General features: G+C 48.4%; 1 protein-coding gene across 1 annotated transcript in view; it reads right to left on the reverse strand.

The window, feature by feature from the left end:
* Window positions 1-23,259, reverse strand: part of ATP6V0A4 (ATPase, H+ transporting, lysosomal V0 subunit a4) — a 41,722-nt gene extending 18,463 nt beyond the window's left edge. Inside the window, exons 1-13 of the mRNA XM_012720711.1 lie at window positions 23,143-23,259; window positions 22,054-22,132; window positions 21,763-21,857; window positions 17,755-17,880; window positions 17,023-17,117; window positions 15,489-15,615; window positions 13,159-13,241; window positions 12,430-12,523; window positions 8,787-8,999; window positions 5,056-5,206; window positions 4,264-4,403; window positions 2,400-2,557; window positions 512-605 (exon numbers count right to left, since the gene is read on the reverse strand). Coding sequence (XP_012576165.1) covers window positions 512-605; window positions 2,400-2,557; window positions 4,264-4,403; window positions 5,056-5,206; window positions 8,787-8,999; window positions 12,430-12,523; window positions 13,159-13,241; window positions 15,489-15,615; window positions 17,023-17,117; window positions 17,755-17,880; window positions 21,763-21,857; window positions 22,054-22,132; window positions 23,143-23,259 — 1,572 coding nt within the window. The remainder of the gene's footprint in view (window positions 1-511; window positions 606-2,399; window positions 2,558-4,263; window positions 4,404-5,055; window positions 5,207-8,786; window positions 9,000-12,429; window positions 12,524-13,158; window positions 13,242-15,488; window positions 15,616-17,022; window positions 17,118-17,754; window positions 17,881-21,762; window positions 21,858-22,053; window positions 22,133-23,142) is intronic.
* Between the last annotated feature and the right edge of the window lie 800 nt (window positions 23,260-24,059).

Genomic DNA, 24,059 nt, shown 5'->3' on the forward strand with positions numbered 1-24,059 from the left:
GAAGCAGCTTTGTGTTGCTTGGTTCCAATCCAACTGAGATAAACATAACAAGTACACGTTAACACTTCACTTCTTTAAAACTTGTACCATTTCTGTGTAATAAAATAAAGCAAAAATAAAAGCAAATCCATACCTTTCTAGGAAAAAGGGAGACTGGACCCTTTATAGGAAAATGTCAAAGCAGGAACTTGACCAGGATGCAAAATTGCCTATTTAATATGCAACTTTCCAGTTAGCCACGGACATTTAAAGGAAGCAACTATTATCTACCAGAGGTGTGACTAGTGGAAGAAGACAATGTTTGTGAACTGCATGGATTTGATACAGGAATTGGGTAAAGAGCAGTACAGGGTATTATCAGAACCCAGTGCAGCGTCTCACAAAAGCCTCTAACACATGTTATTGTATCTCAGCGTAAGTTTGCTCATTGGACAGCTTCTGGCCTTCTACCCCACCAAGCCTAGGCGACACATTCTACGTAACAAGTTTTTAACCCAAGAAAAGTTATTACCGGATCAATCCCAAACGGGTATGGATTTCCAGAGAACACTCCTGGAATGGCAGGGTCCAGCTGCAAAAGTGGATTTTCTTCTATTGTGTGCTTACTGTGCAGAGAGAAAGGAAAAACAAAGACAAACCAATGATCAATCAGAGGTCGGAAAAACTACAAAATGGCCATAAGTGGTGAATTGCAAGTCAAAGTCTGTGAGTGCAGCTCATCCATTTGGCTCATTCAATTATTCTACCAATGAATGTTGAACACCTACTATGTGTCAATTATGGTGCTGGGTGCCGAGACAACAGAAATTACTGTCTGGTCCCACAGACCGTCTCCAAAGGACTTACTGCGATGGGATTCAGCAAAGGAAAACACTCAGACTACTGAACACACATCAGCAACAATGGAGGGGCAGGTGTGAAGGGAACACAGAGGAGACAGAACCTTTCCAGGCTCCAGACTGGGAAAACTGCCTGAAGACACATGGGCTGATCCTGGAGGAATGAATCAGCTTTCACTCAAAAACTGTGGTTCATCAAATTTCTTTAAATCTGTAGGAGTCTCTTATTTGCTCTGCCGGCCCAAGGAGATAAGCGCACTTGGGTTTGGCTTTGTTGTTACAGCGAATGAATCTATGGAGAATCCAAGAATGAGTGAAATGATGAAAATCCAAGCACTGTCCACTTCAACAAGATGCCTAGAAATAGACCCCCCTTCTTCCCGCAACTGAGTGCTGGGGCGTGGGGGTGGGTATTAGGAAACCTGATCGTGCTGGCTGGTCCTCAATGGACAGTGGAAACAGCTGGCCGTGACTGGCCAACCCAGAACGGATCCCTGCCCCACCCCACCCCACCCCAGCACGCTTCAGTGACAATGATTAGATTCAGTTAGCAGAGATATGGTTCATGTGTCAACAAAGGAAAACCCACTCTTGACAAGCAGGAACTGGCTCAGCACCATGACCACTGCTGAATACAAACAATTCCCCAGAATACCAACACCCAACAAGCCTCCCTGGAACCGGGATGGCTCAAAAATAAGCCCATCCCACAATCAGGCCTGAAAAGGGGCAGAAAAAGGACATTGCCCACACCATGAAAATGAGCAAATGTTTATTCATCCTCTCGAGAGAGAAATGCTCTGAGGACCTCTAGCATCCTTTCCATAGAATAGAGTCTCCAGCAAATGGTGCTGGATAAACTGGATGGACTCTTGGAAAAGAACAAACTGGATCACTCTAACTCCATGCACAAGCACCAGTGGTCATGATGTCATGACCACAGACATGTCTTTGGAGCTACCAACCCCTACAGCAAGGGAAATAAAAAGCGTAACAAGTGGGTTTGGGGCCCTCCCTGGTGGCACAAGGGGTTAAAGCACAGCACTATGAAGCTATCACAGCCACTGCAGCAAGAGTTCGATCCCCGGCCAGGGAGCTGACCCACAGGGCACAGCAGGACCTCTCCCCTCTCCCCACTGCTCCCCTCAGCAGTATATTTCAGTGGATCTGCCTGACCTGCTCCCCACTCTTGTCTCTGGTGAATCCTCTCACCCCCCAGCACCTCTGGCCTGTACCCCAGTTCTGTGTGCATACATAAGTCTTGAAAGAAAAAAGTTGGGATTAGCTCACATTAAAAAAGTTTTACACAGCAAGAGGAAATACTGGCACCAGCCCTTCTTCAAGCACAGCCACTGCCCAAATACTGGGAGGCACAATTTCACTTTCTCTAGTTCCCTGCCTGGGCAAGGGAAGCTTCAAACGTCACCTACTTCTCCACAAAGTTCTGTTCCCAGGAGGCTTATCTGATGCCCCGTTCACACCTGCTCTACGGGCTGCTTTCACCATGGAGCCCAGCACGTAGAACTCTCTCCACGCTGCACACTTTGTCTGCAGACTTACTTCCACGTGCCATTTCTGAACATGGGTCGGACACTCCAGGAAGAGCCGAAAATGTTGAAAGACTTGGAGAAGCAGTCGTTGTAGATCAGGCCGGTGTAGATGGAGAAGATACCCATAAGGAGTATCAGATAGCGTCCGTGGAAGAACGTGTTCCAGATCTGGCCTCGGGAGACAGAGCGGACTGTCAGTGGCTTCTGAGTCAGACTCCAGGCAAAACTGTGTTATAAGCCAGCGCCATCCTCACCGCCGCAATGGCCAGAGCCAGGCACGCAAGCATCCCTCAGCGCGGCCATGGACTAGGGGACATCAGAGTGATTCAGAGAGAAAGAGCACACACATCACCGTGCTCCTTAGCTTACACAGGGATCCCAGGAAAGCCCTCGACTGGAAGCTGTTATTATGAAAAGAAAACCTTCCTATTCTTATTTATGAAAATAAAAAGCTTCTTCTTCTGTCATTTAGCCTTGGTTTGAACATGTAACTGAAGCAGAAGCTGACGGCTCCCCTGTCCGGCCAGGGTCTTGAAAGGGGGTCGCCTCAAGTGTACCCAGGGGACAAGCACCGAGCTGGCCTCTGTCACTGCTGAATGTCATGGCAAGTCAGGTCTGAACTCACTTGGGATTTGTCGTCATAAAGCTGAGATCCAAGCCCATCCACCAAGAAGAGTAAGCACCCAGTTACCCTGGGTGATGTGTATCCATCATGCTAAGAAATGCTGAAATGTAACTTCGAGGCTTTAAATATTTAACAGGAAACTATGTTAAATGCTTGTCATGGAAAACTGCATCGGGTAAAGCCTGACTTTCCCAGGAAGCGTGTTGATGATTAACTCTCTACCCCATCGCTGACCTGGCTCTCGTCAAGTTCACCTATAATCAAAGGCTGCAGACACTCTGAAAATTCAGAACAGAGCTAAGGGCAAGTTTCCACTCGGGAACATGTACTACAAAAGACATAAAGTGGTGCTAATGGCTCATTTTGAAAGAATGCAAGCTCTGGGGTTGTCTCAATTTTCACAATATGCTGTGAAGGAACTTTACACAAGGCAGGGGAACAGCAGGTGTGAAAATGAGGCTGTGAGGGCCCTCCCTGGTGGCGCAACAGGTTAAAGCACAGCACCATGAAGCTCTCCGAAGCCACTGCAGCATGGTTTGATCCCCAGCCCGGGAGGTGACCCACATGGCGTGGCAGACCTGTCCTGACCCGCCCGCTGCTCCCCTCAGCAGTGGATTTCAGTCCATCTGCCTGTTCTGCTCCCCACTCTGTCTCTGGTGAATCCTCTCACCCACCCGCATCTGGCCTGACCCCAGTTTTTGTATGCATAAATAAATAAATCCTTTAAAATAAAAAAGAGACTGTGATTTCTCAGGGCTTCTCAGTTCTCAAAAAGCATTGTCCATGGGCTGGCAGAAGGGACCTGTCGTGAGAAAATGTTCACTGCCGTGAGAACATGTCTGTGGTATTTCAAGTATGTAAAGGAGATGATGAATTAAAACGCACCTACTTGATAACAATGATGAAAATTATATATTCCCACATGTTCATAGGCTGTTGTATTTCCCCAACCTTAGCCATGAACACACACTGCTTTCATAATCAAAAAAATCTACACTGGGAAAGAAAAAGTGAAGGAAAAGATCAGTGCCTTGTCAGGCCCCGAGTACAAAGCCCAAGCGCTGGAAAGAACAACACCAAAATATGCAAAGAATTTACCTTTGTCCAGGAGTTTTATGCTGAATGGTGACCCTTATTTACATTCCATCTTTTCTCGGCATCATCAGCATAGGTTCTTGTGACAGTCAAAGCATACATTTTTCTTTTTTAATATTCTACTCATAACCTGACGGAGATGAGGGACACCCACCTCGTTGTCGCTCTTCTGGGACAGCAGGCGTCTCTCATTGAGCACCATCCAGAGGGCTGCCAGCAGCATCACCGTCCCATGGCCACAGTCTCCGAACATCACGGCAAACAGGAACGGGAACGTGATGATGGTGTAGGGAGCTGTGAGACGAGAGTCACGGCAGCCCGAGTGGCCCAATATCCTTTGGGCCCCCCCAAAGATTTCTCCAGCACCACTCCAAAATCCCCTCGTTGCCCTCTTCCCTCACCTTCTGCCCTCCATTTGTTTAGACCCGGGCACATTTGGCCTCTGATGAGCAGGCTTTACATTCTCCACTGCAGCAGGTATTCATCCGGGTCCCTGCACTGCTGAACACCAGTCAGATGGGGACCCAGCACAGCTTAATAAAAGACAACTGGTTGACCCTTCCACTTTACAAATCAGGCTACCAGGATCCCACCGCTTAGGGCACTAGGAAGCAAGTCTTCTGACTCTAAGTCCGGCAAGCTCCTGTCTCCCTCACAGTAACTGCAGGACCATGAAGATGCCTGGAGATGGCCCCCCGCTGAATTGGTGAAGGAAAAAACAACTGAATTTGGCTGCCTGAGGAGGTTCACATTTATGGAAGAACAGGTGACGATAACCAAAGAACACCTTTTGCAGAAGACAGAACATGGCAACAATCTTAGAAATGTCACAATCTTAGGAATGTCACAAAGTTTAGGAATTCACCTTCTAGGTCACCTCAGGGGCAAATCTTACCCAATTCCCATGACCAAGCTGCCCACCTGTGCAAAGCATTAGGTCCCTTACCTGGGTTTATCTCCCGGTAATTGCCAACGCCATATGCATCCACAATATTCTGGAAGCCAGCTGTGAATTTATTGGTCCTGTTAAATGTGGGAGGGTCTGCTTTAGACTGCACTGTAGTCATGATGGGGACCACGGAGGAGCCACTGAGGTACTGCAAAAAGAACACCCAGCAGTGTAAGGAAGACCGCCTTGTGTGTACAGTCAGAATGTGGATCAACTTGGGACAAATTCTTGACCTCTGAGACCCATGATTGCATCTGTAAAAGGTAAAACCTTCCTAATACTTATCTGTAAGACAGTTCCTTCTGGCAGCTTCCACTCTCCTGCTCCCGAAACACAGGTGTTACAACAAAGTTCTAGACCTTCTACTCCCCCTGTATCCACTCACTTCCTCAAGAGCCATCCACTTTCCAAATATCATCCCTACTCTTCCAAATGGCACTGACCCTCCCCCCAAGTTCTTTTCATTTTTTTTTTAATGAAGTACCATTGTTTTACAACCTTGTTCATTTTTTCACAGTACAGGATTTCTCTCCTCAGGTGTGAGCATAGCTTCCCATCCACCCTCCCCCCCAACCTGTGGTTCAAAATGCTCCTCCCCCTCGCCTCTTCTCACCCTTCCCTCTCCCCTCTGCATGCTTCAGTTGACAGTCAGCTTTCCAGGGCTGGTCTTCGTCTGACCCTTTGTTTCTCTATTTTCCACATATAAGTAACACCATCCGGTATTGATCTTTCTCCTTCTGGCTTATTCATTTAGCATAATCCCTTCCAGCTCCTTTCCAAATTTCATTCCTTTTTTAATCATCCACCTACACTTTGTTTTTGTTTATTTATTTATGAGTACAGAACTGGGGTACAGGCCAGAGGTGCAGGGGTGAGACAGAGTGGAGAGCAGGACAGGCAGGTGTACTGCTGACGGGAGCAGTGGGCGGGTCAGGAGAGGTCTGCCATGCCATGTGGGTCACCTCCCTGGCCAGGGATCAAACTCATGCTGTAGTGACTGTGGAGAGCTTTATCGTGCTGTGCTTTAACCTGTTGTGCCATCAGGGGAGGCCCCGCCTACACTTTGGGATTCTGGTGCTTCTTCAGCAACCCCACATAATCTAGGAGCCTAAAACTGAGCTCAACTCACCCCAAAGCCAGGTCCTCGTTGAACTCCCTGTTCCTTCTGAGTTCTTTAGATTACTGCAGCTTTGAATCAGCAGACATGTCCCTTATGATCCAATCAAGCCCCATCTTGCTGTGTTTTAAAAATCTCCCACATTCTCAGCCCACAGCCACCTCCTCCACCCAGGTCTCGTCATCTTGCTCCAGCCTCTTTCCCTTCCACTTCACCAGAGGTGACCCCCTCTGTACTCAAAATCTTCAAAGATTTCCCATGTCTTAGGGAATGAAATCAAGGCTCTTGAGTCTAATAAGCCAGATTCCACTGCAATATTAACTTAATAGTCCCACCACACCTTGAACCCCAACTTCTCTCCATTGAAATCAGCCAACTCCACACCAGACATCTCTCTTCTTCACTTATGCAAGATTAGCAACTCTCCAAGCTCACCCCTAAGAACCTTCTAGTCACTTCACACTCCAACAACAGGTAACATCTGCACACTTGGGGTCAGCACCAGCTAAACAGATGCTCATGGTCCTCAGCTCTTTGTGACATCAATTCTCCTCACACTGTGAGGAACTAGGGGTCCCCACAAGCCCCCTTTACAGGTGAGGAAACAAAGACACAGAGAGGTCAAGTCACTTCCCCAAGGTCACACAGCAAGTGGAGGAATTCCTTGTCAGAGCTCATTCACAGGTGTGCCTCCTGGGTGCGAGGACTGTGACTTTCTCTTTCCTTTGACCTGCATCCCAGTAGCTGACATACTCGACCTGCATCCCAGTAGCTGACATACTCGACCTGCATCCCAGTAGCTGACATACTGCCTGACATAAGTATTTTCTGCTTACTGGTGATGATTTTGATAGCTCACCCCTTGACTTTTCTTCTTTATCTCCTACCCTCACAGGCATCTCCTCCTATCAAGGGATCTGAATTTGTTCTGTCAGGACTGAAGAAACCAAAAGAACAGGCCTAAGTAGGTGGCAGGTGTCTGGCTCCTTCCAGCCATGGATGCTGTGCCATCAAAGCCCGGAGTGAGGACACCTCCCCACGGCCCGCAGCCTTCTCCACACTGCAGAGAAGCACCTTGAAGCAGATGGGGTCACGTGACTGCATCATGGCCACAAAGCCAGAGCCCTGGCCGGCTCCGTAGTTCCTCGGGGCAGGCCAGTGGCCACTCCCAGTTTTTTGACCCAGCCACAGGCTCTCTCCAGCCACTGAACACAGGGTGGGCCTCACGGCCCCTCCTCACCTCTCCTCACCGGCTCACTGACCGCTCTTCATGGTTCAGCCCTGGAGTCACTTCCTCCAAGAAGCACCCCGCCCTCCCCAGCGTGGAAGAAAGGCTCTCTTTAGATGCCCTGCTGAGGTGGCTGCTGGGTCATGGTGTGGGGACATTCGAGTGTGTGGGTTAAGAGGAGCCCTTCCTGGACGTGGCCAAGTTACTTCTGTCTGTGGCCAGTCTCCTCCTCTGTACAGGGAGGGTCAAGACAGCTGCTACTCCCAGCCGCTCCCACCTCAAGGTCTTCAGCCCGAAAGTTTCCCCTCCCACTGACCCCCTAATCATCCCATGACATTTTGGGAAGGCTCTTCCAGTGCCACCTATTCAGACAGGGCTTCTCAGATGACAGCCCTAATATATCAAGGGTCACTCTGACATCTCTGAGCCTCACAGCGCCCTCCAAAGCCATGAGCTCCCTGGCGCTCAACCTCTGCAGCCCAGCCAGCTCTCCCACACTCCAGAGCAGCCGGCCCCTGCCCCAGTCTTCAACATAGTGGGCTCCGCTTCCCTGCCACCCTGGGAAACTACTCAACAAACTAATCACATCGCCCATGGAAGCCAGGGAAACCCCCACTCCTGCCATCATGCTGTTCCCCAGGGCAGGTTCAAAATACCACCGCGCCAGCCCGCGGTAACCCGCCCACCTCCCGCACCGACTGTGAGCGAGCGCAACTGACATGTGCTGCCAATGTCACAGACAGACGGCAGTTTGCCCACCTCCTACTCTCTAGGGGAATGTGCCGCCATCACCACTAAGAGTCAGAACAAGCCCCATGCCCTGACCAGCCCACCAGGCCCCTGTTCTCCTCCCTGCCCACCAGGCAACCCTGCATGGCATTCTGCTGGTTATGGACCAGTCTGTGTCCCTTTCTAGAAAGGCTATCAAGACAAAGCCTGCTCTGCTGGGGAGCCCTGGTGAGCTCCTGGTGCCCAGTGACCACCCAGAGAGATGAATGAGGAGAGTTGTGAGAAATTAATAGGCAGGTTCCCGCTCAGCACAGCGGCTGGCACACAGCAGGCAATGCACGCATTTGCACCGTTACTGGTGCCTGGTTACACGTCTCTCCAGGTGCCCCATAGGAGGTGAAGCACACTCTCTGTGGGCACAAGTAGCCCACAGACTGGCACACCCTCGCCCCTACCTCTCACTGAGGATCAAAGAAACATCGGACATACGTTAAACACCAAGAACAGATGGTTCAGGCTGCACCCTCACTCCAGCTTAGAGACTGCCGATACGAAGACGAAGGAGACCACCCTCCCGTGAGGTCAGTGGCTCGGGGCCAACAGCCCGCCCAGACAGGACGCGCCTCCCCCGGCCTCCTGCGCCCCGCCACTCACCGCGCCCTGCTCCAGGGTCCGCTTGATGCGCGCAGCGTCAGCCACTGGGAACCAGATCTCAGCGATGACGCACTGCTGGGTGACGTCGATGTTGCACATGTTCAGGATGTGGTAGACGGCCTTCATCTTCTGCACCTTGATGGCCCAGGAGTGCCAGCTGGCAGCGGCTTCCTGCAGGAGGCGCTGACGGTGAGACTCCGTTTGCGTTATGACCTGGGCAAAAAGCAACACACAGAAGAGCCAGGAACGTTCACGGGGAGATTTGGCCACGTGCAAAAATGGTTCGTTGGCCAGAGGGGCTTCCCAGGCCTGGGCTACCCCTGGGCTGGGCCCCATACAGACTGTTTTACTCACCCTACTAGAGGAGAAAGCCCTAAAGCAAAGATTGTGTCTTCCCTTTCTTCTAATGTCCTCGCTATTCTATTGTTATGGGTTGAACTGTGTCCCCCAGAAGACAGGTCGAGGTCATGAGACCGTAAACCCAGGGACCTGTGAACATGACCTTGTATGGAATCAAGTTAGGCTCAGGTTGCACTGGACTAGGGGGGAGACAGGGCCGGTGGCCTCCTAAGGGATTTGGACACTGCAGGACCCAGGGAACAACACCCCAGGTGATGATGGGGAGCAGAGATGTGCATTTACGACCAAGGGACCCCAACATCACCAACAAGTGCCAGAGCCAGGGAGATGCTTAGTTGTGAGCCCTAGGACAAGTGAAGGATAATTAGGCAGCTTCAAGGAGGCTGTGGGGGCACCTCAGGAGAGTGAGGGGAGGCACCAGAGAGAAGGGCAGCAATTCTATAGGGGACTAAACAAACGCCCCACTGGGGACAGGAGCACCTTCCCAAGGACAATAAAGAAAAGGAGTCTAAGATGGTAGGGCCTAGTTCTGGGCACACAGACATTAAGACAACGAGTGAGGGGCCTCCCAGGTGGTGTGACAGGTGAAGCACAGCACTGGGATGCTGGCAGCAGCCGCTTCGGCACAGTTCCATCTCCGGCCAGGGAGGTGACCACAGGGCGCGGCAGACCTCTCCTGACCGCAGACCTCTCCTGACCGCCCGCTGCTCCCCTCGGCAGGGTACTTGTCAGTCGGCCTGTTCTGCTCCCCACTCTGTCTCTGGTGAAGCCTCTCATGGCCCCTGCACCTCTGGCCTGTACCCCAGCTCTAAATGCCTAAACAAATCTTAAAAAAAAGAGTGAAACCACAGAAAAGTAACCAGTCACAAAGAGACTGGTGGGACTTCAGGATAATCAAGGAACTGAAGGTCTGTGTTCCCTGAGGCAGGACTCTCTTGAGCTCCTCGCCCTCCCTGGACCGACCCAGGGGCCTGCGAGTCCCACTTTATTTCTATTCTCTTTCTCCTTAATAAACTTTTTTTTGGGCCCTCCCTGGTGGCGCGGCGGGTTAAAGCACAGCACTAAGAAGCTAAAGCCACTTCCGCATGAGTTCAATCCCCGCCTGCCCCGGAGGTGACCACATGGCGTGGCAGACCTCTCCTGACCCGCCCACTGCTCCCCTCAGCAGTGTACTTCGTCCATCTGCCTGTTCTGCTCCCCACTCTGTCTCTGGTGAATCCTCTCATCGCCCCTGTGCCTCTGGCCTGTCCCCCAGTTCTGTATGCATAAGTAAATAAATCTTTTAAAATAAACAAAAACAAACGTTTTCTTTCTCATTTGTTTGCCTGAGCATCTGCAAAACTCCTGCGGCAGCTCCATGAGACGCCAGCCCTGGAGATCTATTGGCCGGGACTCAGAGCGGCCCCTACAGACTGGGATCCAGTCCTGGCTGGGAGACTCAGCCTGAAAACTTGAAATTTCAGTATCAGTTTGGCCAGGTTGCTAGAACAAATAGCACAGAGTCAGGGTTACACACAGAAACATTTCTCACAGTTGTAGAGGCTGGAGGGAGCTTCCTGGCTGGGTCTGGCCCTCTTAGTGTCACAGGGTGAAGCCTGCCCTCAGTCACCTAATCAACTCCCAAAGGCCTCAGCTTCTTGTACCACCCCCTTGGGCTTTAGGTTTTTGACTAAGAATTTGGGGGGTGGGGGGAATGAGGAGAAGACACAAACTTTCAGACTTTGCAAGAAGGGGCCTCCCTGTGCTTTCAGGGGATCCCCAAGAGGGTCACCTGCATCTCAGACTTGGGGCCTCCAGAATCATGAGAAAGAAAAGCTCTGGTTTCAAAGCCACCCCATTTGTGACCTTTATGAGGGCAGCTTTAAGCGGTGAATAGAATTATGAAAATGTTTTCTACACGTAAGCTTGTCAATAAGTGACCAGTGAATTAATGAGTGACCCACAGAGAGTTTGTTGAATGGAATGTGTCTGTCTGGTGATAATAACATTTAGGGTAAGTTTTCAGTGAGTTTACCTGTGGCTACCTGCACCATATAAACATAAGCTTAAGTCTAGTTTAATATCTTGGGAAGTTTCCATAAAATCTAGCATGAAACCTTTGGGGAAAAGAATTTCCAGGGAAATTCTTCAGGTAAACAATGTATACTTGTTGAGTGACAGAAGAAGAACAGAGAGGTCTAAACATTTTTTTCTGAAAAGGAAAAGATGTCCGTTAACCTTAGAGTTTTGAAAAACACACACACCCTAATTTCTAAGCAGTTATTAAGGCTCTAGAACAGCAGCTGCTAAAAATTAAATTTAACTAAAATGAAATACAAATAAAAATTCAGTTCCTTGGTTTCACTGTCATGTTTCAAGTGCTTGGTGGCCACATGTAGCTCGTGGCTCTGATGTAGGGCTCACAGGGTAGGTGACACTTTCACCCCAGAAAGTTCTCTTGGACTGGGGAGGGAAGTCTAGAGTATACAATTTGGTATTGGTCCAGCTGCTTTCAGGGATGACTTTCAAAGCTGCTGTGATGAGATGTGGTATATAATTGCTGTGGAATACTATGCAGCAATCAAAAAGATAAACTCATGCCATAAACAAGGACAGAGCTGGAAGGGATAAAGCTAAGTGAAATAAGGCAAGGGAGAAAGATAAACACTGACTGGTGTCACTGATATGTGGAATATAGAGAAAAGAGTTTGATAAAAACTAACCCTTGAAAGCTGACTACAGAACTGAAACCCCGAAGGGGAGTAGGGGGAGAAATAAAGAATTAAAAATCAACGAATATATTTTAATTGATAAAATAAAGTTTCCTCCAAGGAGGTAAAAGAGCTGCTATGATGGATGAAAGTAAGTGTTGAGTGCAACCCATGACAGGTGACAACAGACTTGATGAGAGGATGTGAACTCGGGGTACGCTGACTGTGATGAGGAGTCTAGCTAGACTCACTATTTTTACAGAGTTTGTGGGTTGGTGCAAAGAATCAGGCAATTCAATGGAAAAGGAAATGGTCAAACTGGTTAATCAGCAAAGCGGCTACTTAGCTGGTTGTAGAGGCAGTCTGTCAGGCCAGGTGGCTGCCCAGGGCTTACTGGGGCTGGGGCCAGTGCTCTGACTTGCACAGTCACCGTCTCCAGCTTGCTGAATTGCATTCTGATTATGAAATGTTGCTCGGAGAAGGCTTCAAGGCAGCCTTTAAGCAAGGCCCTGGAGCCAGGACTTGTATTTGCAAAGAATAAAAGGAGGCCATCAGGAGCGCCTCCCTGGAAACCCCAGAGACACCCCACTCACAGTGATTAAGTCTTCCAGCCTCATGTTGACACCAGCGAGCATCTCTCTGCGCTCCGCCGCGGGCTCCGGGCAGGGGTAGATGGTGGCTCGAAACCTGTGTGGACACATCAAGAGGACACGTGGGTAGAGGCTGAGAAGCCCCTGCATGCCTCCGAGTGCTGAGTCATCCCTGCTGGCTCCAGACACCTTTCCTAGAATTCCTAGAATCAGTGTCTCTTTGGCGATCAGAGTAAGTCCCAGTTCTAAGGATCCCCAATGCATAGTTTGCACCATTTGAATTAAGCTGTGCTTCTAGAATCTGAATGAGCCTCATTCAAACCCTGAAATGTGGGCGCTGTGTGTGAGAGGGACTACAGGCTCAGTTTGTCCCTTCTTCGTCCAGTGTATTCACGGCCTCTCTACTGAGGAATTTCTCCTTCTACGGTGCTACACAGAGGCAAGTGCTGTAAAATAAGAAACAAATTAGCATGCCACTTGCCTACTCTTCAGCAGCTGGGTGGGAATACACTGAAATAGTTAAAATATCTACTTCAGTTACCTTTTTAAATGCTGCTCATTCAAGTTCTCTCTGTTGCTGTTTCCACAGCTATTAAAAGACAATTTCATTTTCAGCACGCTTCTCGGAATGGGAAAGCGCTAAAAACCTCAAAGGCCCCCCTCATTCCTTCCCGGGGTGCATTCTGCACTTCCTGGAACTGACCTAATCACCCCTGCAGAGACCTCTCTTACCCATCGCAGATCTTCTTGATTTTCTGTCTGAGCTGCTCCCCTTGATAAAATATGATAAATATATTCTTTTTAATTTCTTCTTTCTGGAAAGTCATAACAAGGAAGGAAATTAGTAATTTTTCTTTCTGGTTAGAATTATAGAAAGAGATGGAAAGTCTTGATTTCATGTTATTTTACGTATATTTTTTAAAGGTTTATTTATTTATTTATTTATACAGAACTGGGGTACAGGTCAAAGGTGCAGGGGTGGTGAGAGGATTCACCAGAGACAGAGTGGGGAGCAGAACAGGCAAACTGATGAAGTACACTGCTGAGGGGAGCAGTGGGCGGGTCAGAAGAGGTCTGTCGTGCCATGTGGGTCAGCTCCCTGGCCGGGGATCGAACTTGTACCGAAGCACCTGTGGCTAGCTTTGTAGTGCTGTGCTTTAACCCACTGCACCAACAAGGAGGGCCACGCATCATTTTATCATTATTAAAATGATAAATTTAACATTGGAAAACTTTTGAGTTGTCTTAGTTGAGCTAAGCTTAGACTGCAAATATTACCTCACTATCTGCTATGCTACTTGAACCACAGCAACTGGACCCCATGTTCCACAAAATGCGCTAGTTAATTTAACCCAACACCCAGAAGAGAGGACCAGGACGTCACTAGGCTGAAGATGAAAAGTGCTGACCCAGCTCATCAGCGTCAGTTCACAACACCCACAACTTCAGGGGTGAGTGGGGGTTTGATATTTAACATAGGCAAGGCCCTGTCTAATGTTTAACTCACTCAGTTACTACAGGCCAACAGAACACTGATTAAAAATCATCCCCTACTGCAAGATTGCATAGAGAAAATTCCCCTAAAAAAAAAAAAAAAACACTGAGCAAGGTGTATTTTTAAGTCCAAGTTTGACAAGTCATGAGGGAAATCTATCTCCCATAAGCATAGATGAAAATGTTCAACTTTTACTGGAAGCAAGAAAGGTGCTTTTTTATTGTAGTTGAGTGTGGAGTGGTTAGAAAAGGTAGTCATGAAATCCATTGTTGGAAAAGTTACAACATCGCCATTCTGGCCATTTGTCAGGGACCATCAAGGGCCTCAGAAACACCCACACCCTTTCAGCCAAACACCCACACCCTTCAAGCCAGAAATCATGTCTTCTTGAACTCAAATCCTAGAAGAAATTCAAAAGAAAAAGAAGTAGCACACCTGAAGAGACTCATCACAATCTCTACGTTCTGGAGAGAAATGAAACTAACGTATTAACAGACAGTTAATGGTAACTCATTGGAAATACTGATTGAAAAGATCACCAAAATACATCATCTCTTTGGGAGTTGAAATAGATCATCTTTTGATCTTTTAAGGCTTGACCTTATTTCCAAAGGTCCCTTCACCTGGTCCTTTCAAAATCTCTTGGCTCCTCTTGCCTCTGGCTCCATTAGAACCAAGACTCCATTTTGAAGTCATCATCAGCTCCGTGACTTTCAGTGTTCACAGGCAGAAGTAAGCTTTTCCAGACACTTACTTGAGAAACACACTCTCTACCACCCTGGCTATTACATGTCAAAACATGATTCTGAAAAGTGATGATTCAATGTCAAGAGTTAAAATAACATTCAAGGGCACACCATCCTGTAGGGAGATGCTCATGGAAGGACGCAAAGTTTCCAAGAATTATTAGCCCCAATTAGATTGTACCTGCTGGTGTTAATAAATAATAATTTTTAATAAAGATACTGGAGTGTTTATTTAATAAGCATTCTTCTATTCGGAACTTAACGATGAAACTGTTCCCCTAGAAATAAAACTTGAGATTAGCATGTAGCCTGTATTCTGGAATAAAGTCCTGAGTCTTTTAGAAATAAGCCCAGCTCCTTGGCATCAGATGTAAGTGAATTTAAATGCTGAACAGAAGGGTACGCGAACAAAACCCTCCAGAATTACAGAAGGCGGAGTTGGCCACGTGACCCCCCCCCCCCACAGAACCTGCATTTTAACAAGACCCTGGGTGACCCCCTAGCTCGTAAGCACATTGACACTCCGCTGACCTAAATCAGGTCTTAGTTCTTTGCTTGGATGGCATTAGCACGACTCAGTTTCAAGAAACCAGGGCAGTAAAGATCCTTGAAGGAATGAACACAGGTGGTAGTAAAAAGACTCTGTCCTTGAGCTGAACTTCCAAAGTAATTTTGAAAAAGGAAAGGAAACAAGAAAAGAAAGGACAAAGAGGGGCCATAGATAGCAGCTTCATAGAACGACAGACTCAACATTTGAGACTGACACTCCTCTGGCGAGTATAGGACACCCAAGGGAAGCTCACTGTGGCCAAGACACCCACCGTGACGGGATCTTCCAAAACCGTGTCCATCTCGCTGAACTTCAGGTAGATGTTTCCTCGGCAAACTCGCCACAGCAGCCTCTCAAAGGAAGCCATCCTCTCCCTGTTTATCACACCGGTCGTGAACCTGAGCAGACAGGAAAAAGAGGTTACTGAGGTACAGGGAGTGGGGCGCAGGAGAAGGGTGAGTTCTGACCCAGCTCTTGCAGGCAGCAGTCACAACGCTACTCTAGAGCAGCCCTCCTGGTGGTGCAAGGGTTAAGTCTCAGCACTATGAAGCTATCGGCAGCCACTGCAGCATGAGTTCGATCCCTGGCCAGGGAGCTGACCCACATGGCGCAACAGACCTTGCCTGTCTCCCTGCTGCTCCCCTCAGCAGTATATTTCAGTCGATCCTCTTACTCTGCTCCCCACTCTGTCTCTAGAGAATCCTTTCATGTCCGCACACCTCTGGACTGCACCCCAGTTCTTGTATGCATAAAGAAATAAAATAAAACTTAAAAAAAAAAAACCAAAGCTACTCCACATCCCAGTCCCAACTTAGCCCAAGCTCCTTCTGAGCCGCCTTAATCATCTCAATACTATCTGTTCATTTAAGTAATCAAACAGATGCCAGGCCATTCGTTATTGCATGGCAGCTAGAAGCAAATGTGTAAAGTATCCAAGGGGATTGCATGAGATGGAAAAATGCAAAAACATATATAAAAATAAACTATTAAAAAAAAAAAGATTTTCCCATCGAGAAGATAATAACAATAATGAGCAGCTATATACCAGAGATATTTTACGGGGTGGAGCGGGGAATGGGATCAAAAGCGGAGGGGGAGGGAAGTGCACTGGGCTATGGTAATGACACGTGGGTGATTTGGTGATGGGAAGCCCACGGGGATTACAACTGAGATGGGAAAAGGCACAAAATGATGCAAAAGTAAGTTATTACATATAGATAGATAGATAGATACATAATTATTGTTATTATTATTATTTTTTAAAGATTTATTTATTTGTGCGTGCAGAACTAGGGTACAGGCCAGAGACTCAGGGGTGGTGAAAGACTTCACCAGAGACAGAGTGGGGAGCAGAACAGGCAGATGGACGAAGTACACTGCTGAGGGGAGCAGCGGGCGGGTCAGGAGAGGTCTGCCACGCCATGTGGTCACCTCCGGGGCAGGCGGGAATCGAACTCATGCGGAAGCGGCTTTAGATTCTCATTGCTGTGCTTTAACCCGCTGCGCCACCAGGGAGGGCCTTATTATTATTTTTAATGTGAGAAAAAAAGATTCTCCCATCTTTCCCATGTGGGGAGCAGCACAGGCTGGGCAGAGTCAGCACTGACAAGAGGGTAACACCGCCTCTGACCCAACCAGGCAGTAGGTCCCCCAGGGTTCTGCATGGAGGCGCGTCCTCACCTGGGATACGCCTCATTCCAGTGCCGTGTGCTCTCCACACAAGCACACTGGGAGACCTAGCGCATACCCTGAGCTACAGGCCAGGGACCCAGCTACGGGTAACTTCAGGACACAGTTAGACTCACCCCAGCTTTCCAGACATGTACGCGGGCATGGCTCTCAACTCCAGGAGACCGGAAGTGTCTTCAGTAAAGAAGTCATCAGCCAAGTTGGTCTCCTTCTGAAAATCAGACGACCGCTACTTTCATTTAAATGGACCGAGGCTGGGCCTCCCTGGTGGCGCAAGGGGTTAAGTCCCAGCACTATGGGACGGACTATCGGCAGCCACTCCAGCATGAGTTCGAGGCCCGGCCAGGGAGCTGACCCACATGGCACAGAAGACCTCTCCTGTCTCCCCGCTGCTCCCCTCAGCAGTGTACTCCATTGATCTACCTGTTCTGCTCCCCACTCTGTCTCTGGTGAATCTTCTCCCTGCACCTCGGGACTATACCCCAGTTGTATGCATAAATAAATCTTTTAAAAAGAAAAAGTTAACAGTATTCAAAAAGTAGAGTCCCCTTGCCAAATCAAAAATCTTCCCAGGTCTTTCCTACCCAAACCCAAGTCTGCTCAAACTAGCTGCTTGGTTCCCTCCTCACTTCCACTCTCGTCTAGGGGGTTAAGGCACCTCCTGCACAGCTCTCTCAAGTGTTTGCCTTCAACCCTGCAGTCCTCCACCCAACCTCGCTCCCCTGTCACCAACAGATTAGCCCCAGGCACAAGCAGAGTGACTGGTTCATAGTTCAACCCAGTCAGTTTCCCTCATGGGAAGCTCAGGCTCTGGCAGGAGAGCCCTTTCCTAGTGCCCAAATAACAACCTCGAAGAAGTCCTGGGTCTTCTTCAGGAGATGTTTGAGTTCAGTCAGTTCTAGGAAGCTTTTCTTCAAAGCCTGCTGGTTCTGGTTGGCTTCCTGTAACTCTCCTTCCAGTTTTTCTAGAACAGTCTACACAGGAGAAGAAAGGAGGTCAGTGCTATGACATTTTCTGGATATTAGCCACATCAGATTATTAAATACTAGTGGGAAATATATGTGAGGGACCTGTGATTATATAAAAATAGAGCTTACAAGAATAAAGTCTGAAAACAAAAAAGTTAAGGCAATTTTTGGTGACATGGTAGACCATTGGTAGATTTTTTTTTCTGATTACTGTTTCCTCTAGTATTATTACAGGAGGTTTTTTTTTTTTTTAAGATTTATTTATTTATGCATACAAGAACTGGTGTACAGGCCAACGGTGCAGTGGGTGAGAGGATTCACCAGAGATAGAGCAGAACAGGTAGATCCAAAAAAAAACACTGCTGAGGGGAGCAGCAGGCAGGTCAGTAGAGGTCTGCTGAGCCATGTGGGTCACTCCCTGGCCAGGGATCGAACTCCTGCTGCAGTGGCTTCATAGTGCATAGTGGACATAGTGGACAGCTTCATAGTGCGGAAGCTCCAACTGCTGCACCGACAGGGAGGCCCTACATGTTAACAATTTTAAAAAGAAAAACAACTGAGCCCTCCCTGGTGGCTCAATGGGTTAAAGCACAGCACATGAAACTATCCGGAACCACTGCAGCCCGAGTTCAATCCCCGACCAAGGAGCTGACCCAAACCTCTCCTGTCTCCCCCAATGTTTCCCGTCAGCAGTATATTTCAGTAGATCCACCTGTCCTGGTCCCCTCTCTGTCTCTGGTGAATCCTTTCACCCACCCCCCCACACCTCTGGCCCTCTGGCCTGTCTATCCCAGTTCTTGTATGCATAAATAAAAAAAACTTTTTAAAAAATGAAAACTATTTTCCCAGACAAAGACTTGAGTGAGGTATATATTGTTTGCAAATTTCTTAAATGCGTAGCTTAACAGAAGACTGGCTTCTCATATCTGCTTTGAATCTGCTCTATGTTGTTCTGTGGAAGGTAGAGGTAATTCGGCCTTGCACAGGAACGGAGCTAGAAAAGAGAAGGGTCTTTTCATAGCCTTTTAAATAACTGTAGATATCTTTCTTTGATATTACACTGAAACTTAGTAAGCAGGAAGACATTCTTGTTTTTGCTCAAAAGACAATAATTATTTTCATTTCCAAATTGAACTGGCTCTGTGTCAGGGCTCTGTGTCAGATATGACCTTAAAAAGTCAATTCATCTGGGCCCTCCCTGGTGGCGCAGCGGGTTAAAGCACAGCACTGAGAAGCTAAAGCCACTTCAGCATGAGTTCGATCCCCGCCCCCGGAGGTGACCCACATGACTCAGCAGACCTCTCCTGACCTGCCTGCTGCTCCCCTCAGCAGTGTGCTTCATTGATCCGCCTGTTCTGCTCCCCACTCTGTCTCTGGTGAATCCTCTCACCCTCCACACCTCTGGCCTGTACCCCAGTTCTGTATGCATAAATAAATAAATCTTTAAAAAGTAATAATAATAATTTTCATTCAGGGCCCTCCCTGGTGGCCACATGGGCTAAAGCTCAGCACTATGAAGTTATCACCAGCCACTGCAGTTTGAGTTCGATCCCCCGGCCAGGGAGTGACCCACAGGGTGCAGCAGACCTCTCCTGTCTCCCCACTGCTATGGGGATTTCAGTAGATCTGCCTGTTCTGCCCCCTACTCTGTCTCTGGTGAATCTTCTCACCCCCACCCCATATCTACCCAATTCTTATATGCATAAATAAATAAAAATAAATCTTTTTAAAATGTTAACATGTAATGAGGTGTTGTTATTTTTAAATGAATTAATAAATGTTTTACAGGATTTTTTTTTCCTGTTGTAGACCCTATTATAGTAAATATCACTGAATAAAACCCACATCAGTAAAGCTCCTTGGGACCCTCAATCATGTTTTAGAGTATAAAGATAACAGATTGTGAAGCCTGATAACTACTAATCGCAGGATAAATGATGAAAATGTAATCCTGGTCCCAAACCCCATAGGTATTCTGGAAATGGGGCTCCTGTATCTTGGCAAGCCAGGGAAGGCTTCGGAGACCAGGTGGGGATTAAACTGAGCTGGGAGGTGTGAGTGGATGTGGGAAAAATGGAGGGGGACACCCAGCAAAGGAACCTTGGCTCTCACAGGGGCTACGTGATCAAGGGTTTGGGGTACAGACAGGAACGGGATGAGGTCAAAGAGCCAGGAAGGGATCGGCCCAAGGAGTGGGGAGAACACGACCGGTGGGGCCAGACTAAGTGAGAAGGGGCCCGGCCTACATTCTTGAGCCGGGAAGTGGCAAGATAAAGCAGCAACATGACAGAAATTAAGCTGTTGGCAGAGGCATGAGAGACAGAAATGATCAAGGAGAAAGGTGGAAAACTAGGTAGAAAGGTAGAAAACATTGAAAATAAGATCAGGGCAAAAGCTGAGTCCATAGGACAGGTGGAGGTGTTGAGGCAGGGGAGGGGGTGACTCAGGAGACTGGCATGTCACGGGGACGGAATGAAACTGGAGATGGTTCGATAGCAAACCGATTCATTCTGGTTGTTAATTTCCACTCAAAATATGTAGGTTTTAATATGACAACATGCAAAATAGTTTCAAGGGGAGTTGGCGTAGCTCTGTTAGGGTATCTAGATTTATAGTACTGATAGCTTCAAAAATTCTCAAGAATGTTCAGTTATCTTAAAAGAAAAAAAGCAGGGAGAGGTAAGTCCAGCCCAGCCTCGCCCTTAAGCGCCCTTTCTCCTCAGACCATAAAAAGCTCCAAGTCTTCCCCCGGATCTGCAGGGCTTCCTATGACCTAACGCTCCCGGTCTTTTGACTTCCTCTCTCACCATCTCACCCCTCATTTGTACCACCTGTTCTAGAAGCTTCCACAGGCATGGCCATGTTTCAAATCATGCCTGAGCATAGCAGGTTCTCAACTTTTCTAAGATGAAGTACAGAGAGGGGAAGGAGAGACAGAAGCCCCGAACCAGCTACACTGTCCTTGGCTGAAGGGAACCACTGTCTGTCACAGCTGATCTCAGGAGCCAGTCTGAAGAGAAACCTCAACCCAGCATGGACTCAATGCTACCCACAAATAATTAGAAAACATCTCATGGGACCCAGCAATTCTGCTGCTGGTTATTCTGCTTCAAAGGCAACAAACCACTGTGTTCACTACAGCGTTGCTCACAGTGGCCAAGACACAGACATAACCTACCATCCACTGACAGGTGACTGGACAACGAAGTGGTATCTAGTCACAGTGGAATATTATTAAGCTGTGAAAAAGGAAATCTACCATGGGTCACAACAAAAATCCACCCTGAGGGCATTACACCAAGAATGAGGCAGACTGTGAAAGACAATACAGATGCAGCATGTTTAAAAAAAAAACAAAAACAAAAAACTGAATTCATAGCTACAGAGGACAGAGAGACTTGTGGCAGCCAGAGGTGAGGCGTGAGGGGTGGAAAAGATGAAAGGAGTGAAGGTGGTTAAGGGTACAAACTTCAGTTATAAGACAAAAAAGCCCTGGTGTGTGACGTGGGGAGGGAGGAGGGGGGAGGGGGATGGGTGGTAGGCAGGAAGGGAGGAAGGGAGGAAGGCAGGCAGGTAGGCAAGAAGCTATTTTTTAAAAAACATTCTTTGTGGGCCGTCAGGCCAGTTCAGGGGACCATACAGACAAGACTCCATGCCTGTGAGAACCCGATGCCCAGAGGAAACCACTCCTGGAAGTGGGGTGAGCTTCCCACGTTGGAGGAGAGACCCCAAAAATCAAAACCCAAGATGGAGACTCTCCTGGGGGTGCATCACTGCAAAGTGGGCCCCCACTGCAGGCACTCCACCCCAGCAGGAGCCGTGAGAGGCCTGCAGCGACCCCCACCTCCAGGCTGCGTGACCTCCTGTGGCAACCAGAGATAAACCTACCTCCAGGCTAATCATTTCCCGTGGGAGAGGAGTCACTGGGTACTTCTCAGGTAACTGGGCCACAATCTCATTTTGCATCTCATTTTCCAGAAAACCTGAGGGAGGAAACCCACCAGAGAGCTCGGGTCACATCACTTCTCTTCCCCGATGAATGGAGGCAGCTGAGCTGTCTGAACTGCCCGGAGCCAATCTGTCTCCCTACCTGGGCCCCCTCTCCAGCCTCCTCTCCTGTCCTGCAGGTCTTTGTCCTCCCACATGCCAGCCCACAGACAGTGACAGAATTCCACTTACGGAGGATTCTCTCCAGCGACTCGCACCTTCTGACTTCATTCACAAATTTCCTTTGGAAGCTGTTCACGTTCATGTTTAACTAGTGAGGGGAAGGAACCACAAGCATACATAAGACGGTCCCTTTGATCATTTGATTATTTATTTTAATTTATTTGTGTATACAGAACTAGGGTACAGGCCAGAGGTGCTGGGGGAGAGGGGTGAGAGGATTCACCAGAAACAGAGTGGGGAGCAGAACAGGCAGATGGACTGAAACACACTGCTGAGAGGAGCAGCGGGCGGGTCAGAACAGGTCTGCCACACCCTGTGGGTCAGCTCCGTGGCCGGGGATCGATCTTCCACTGAAGTGGCTGCGACAGCTTCACAATGCTCAGCTTTGACCGTTGTGCCACCAGGGAAGGCCCCTAATTAGGTGTTAAATGGAGGATGCTATTGGAATTGCACAAGACTGGTGAGTCAGAGGAGACACACACCAGAATGTCCTCAATCCCTCAGTCCCACAAAGGCCTCAGCTCTGGTGGTCTTGCATTTCTAGACGCATCACAGTAACCCCCACTGCCTGCCATCAACACGACCACCAAGGTTTCCTTCTTTTTGTAGCAGCACTGGTTATCTAAGCAAGCCAACGGAGCCTCAATGAAAAGGCATGGAAAACCACACCATTTCATGCAAGACACTGTAGGCATCGAACAAGTTCAGTGCCTTTCTGTTGGTGACTCTCAGGTCACCCCAAAATGTTCCTAGGGACACTCTTATGCCAGGCGCTGTGCTAGGAAGTAGGGATGCACCTCTTGGCAGGAGGTTCATTTTGACTTTGAGTTTTCCATATTGGATTCCAAGAGCCTGGTGAGGATCTCAGTCATTGCTGGGACATGACACTCTGCCATCATCATACTCAAGGCCACCTACCCCTGAGATGTCGCCCCAGGGGCTGGTCGGCACAGGCCACCCAAGAGAACCTGCAGCAGGACACCCACACAGCGGCTCAAGGTTCTGCCCTTGATGATGTGTGGACATCACCGTTCAGTGTCAAGCCCTGGCGTCTGCGCACCACCCAGATCCCTCTGCTCTGTCAAACATGGTACTTACGTCTTTGAACTGAACCAACCCAAGCTCTCCAAGCTCAGCGACACAGCAGTAAGCAGCTTCCACCTGGAGAAACAGTTGTGACAAACACATCTCCTCACTTCGAAACACAGACGCCATCTTGATCGAGCCTTGGGCTACAAAGGAAAAGATGGTTGAGGTAGCAAAGGTGCAAAAGCATTTAGTGTGGATTTTTGGGTTTTTTTTTGGGGGGGGGGGCTGCATGAAAATCCAACAGGAAACAACTCCAACAAGAATCCCTCCTAATTTTAAAAATATATGAACAAAGAAAGAGAACCCTTTGTCACCTATTTGACAAGCAAAACATTTAAAACTTTGCTTAAAGACTCATTGTGAGGGTCTAGAAAGCAAGAATTTTCATACACTTAGTAGTGCACAAGGAAATAGTAGTTGAAGTATTAACTTTATTTAACTAGTTTGTCAATATCTCCCGCAGTGTATGACTTACACCCAGACCCAGATTTTCCCTCTATTTTTGCAGATAAACTTGGAGATGGATGAAGAAACAGATGTACTGGGATGCTGCTAACATTGATTCAGTACTTAGAGTAAAGGGGACTTTCAGCTGCATTAAAGACCAACGGAAAACAAACCCAAGACTCGTTCCCAATGAAAAAAAAACAAAAACCCAGGGTCACACCAGCCACAGAGCAGGGGGCAGGAAGGTCAGCAATCTGCCTTCCCCAAAGACCCTCCAGAGCCCCCCACAACTCCAAGCCAAATGGCTTCCCGCGATGGTGGGTGAAGCCGCTAGGAAGAACTACGCTCCCGAGCAGGACGCTGGCGCTGCCTTCACGCTGAAGTGCAGGAAGTAGCGAGCGGCCGCCAGATTCCAGGTTTATCCCTCTTCCTCTTATCAGCGCTTGGTCGCGATCTCCCTCGGGGTAAGTCTGAGCCCG

Source organism: Condylura cristata, unplaced genomic scaffold (genome assembly GCF_000260355.1).
Source record: "Condylura cristata isolate star-nosed mole 26May11 unplaced genomic scaffold, ConCri1.0 scaffold00005, whole genome shotgun sequence".
NCBI classification, from domain to species: domain Eukaryota; kingdom Metazoa; phylum Chordata; class Mammalia; order Eulipotyphla; family Talpidae; genus Condylura; species Condylura cristata.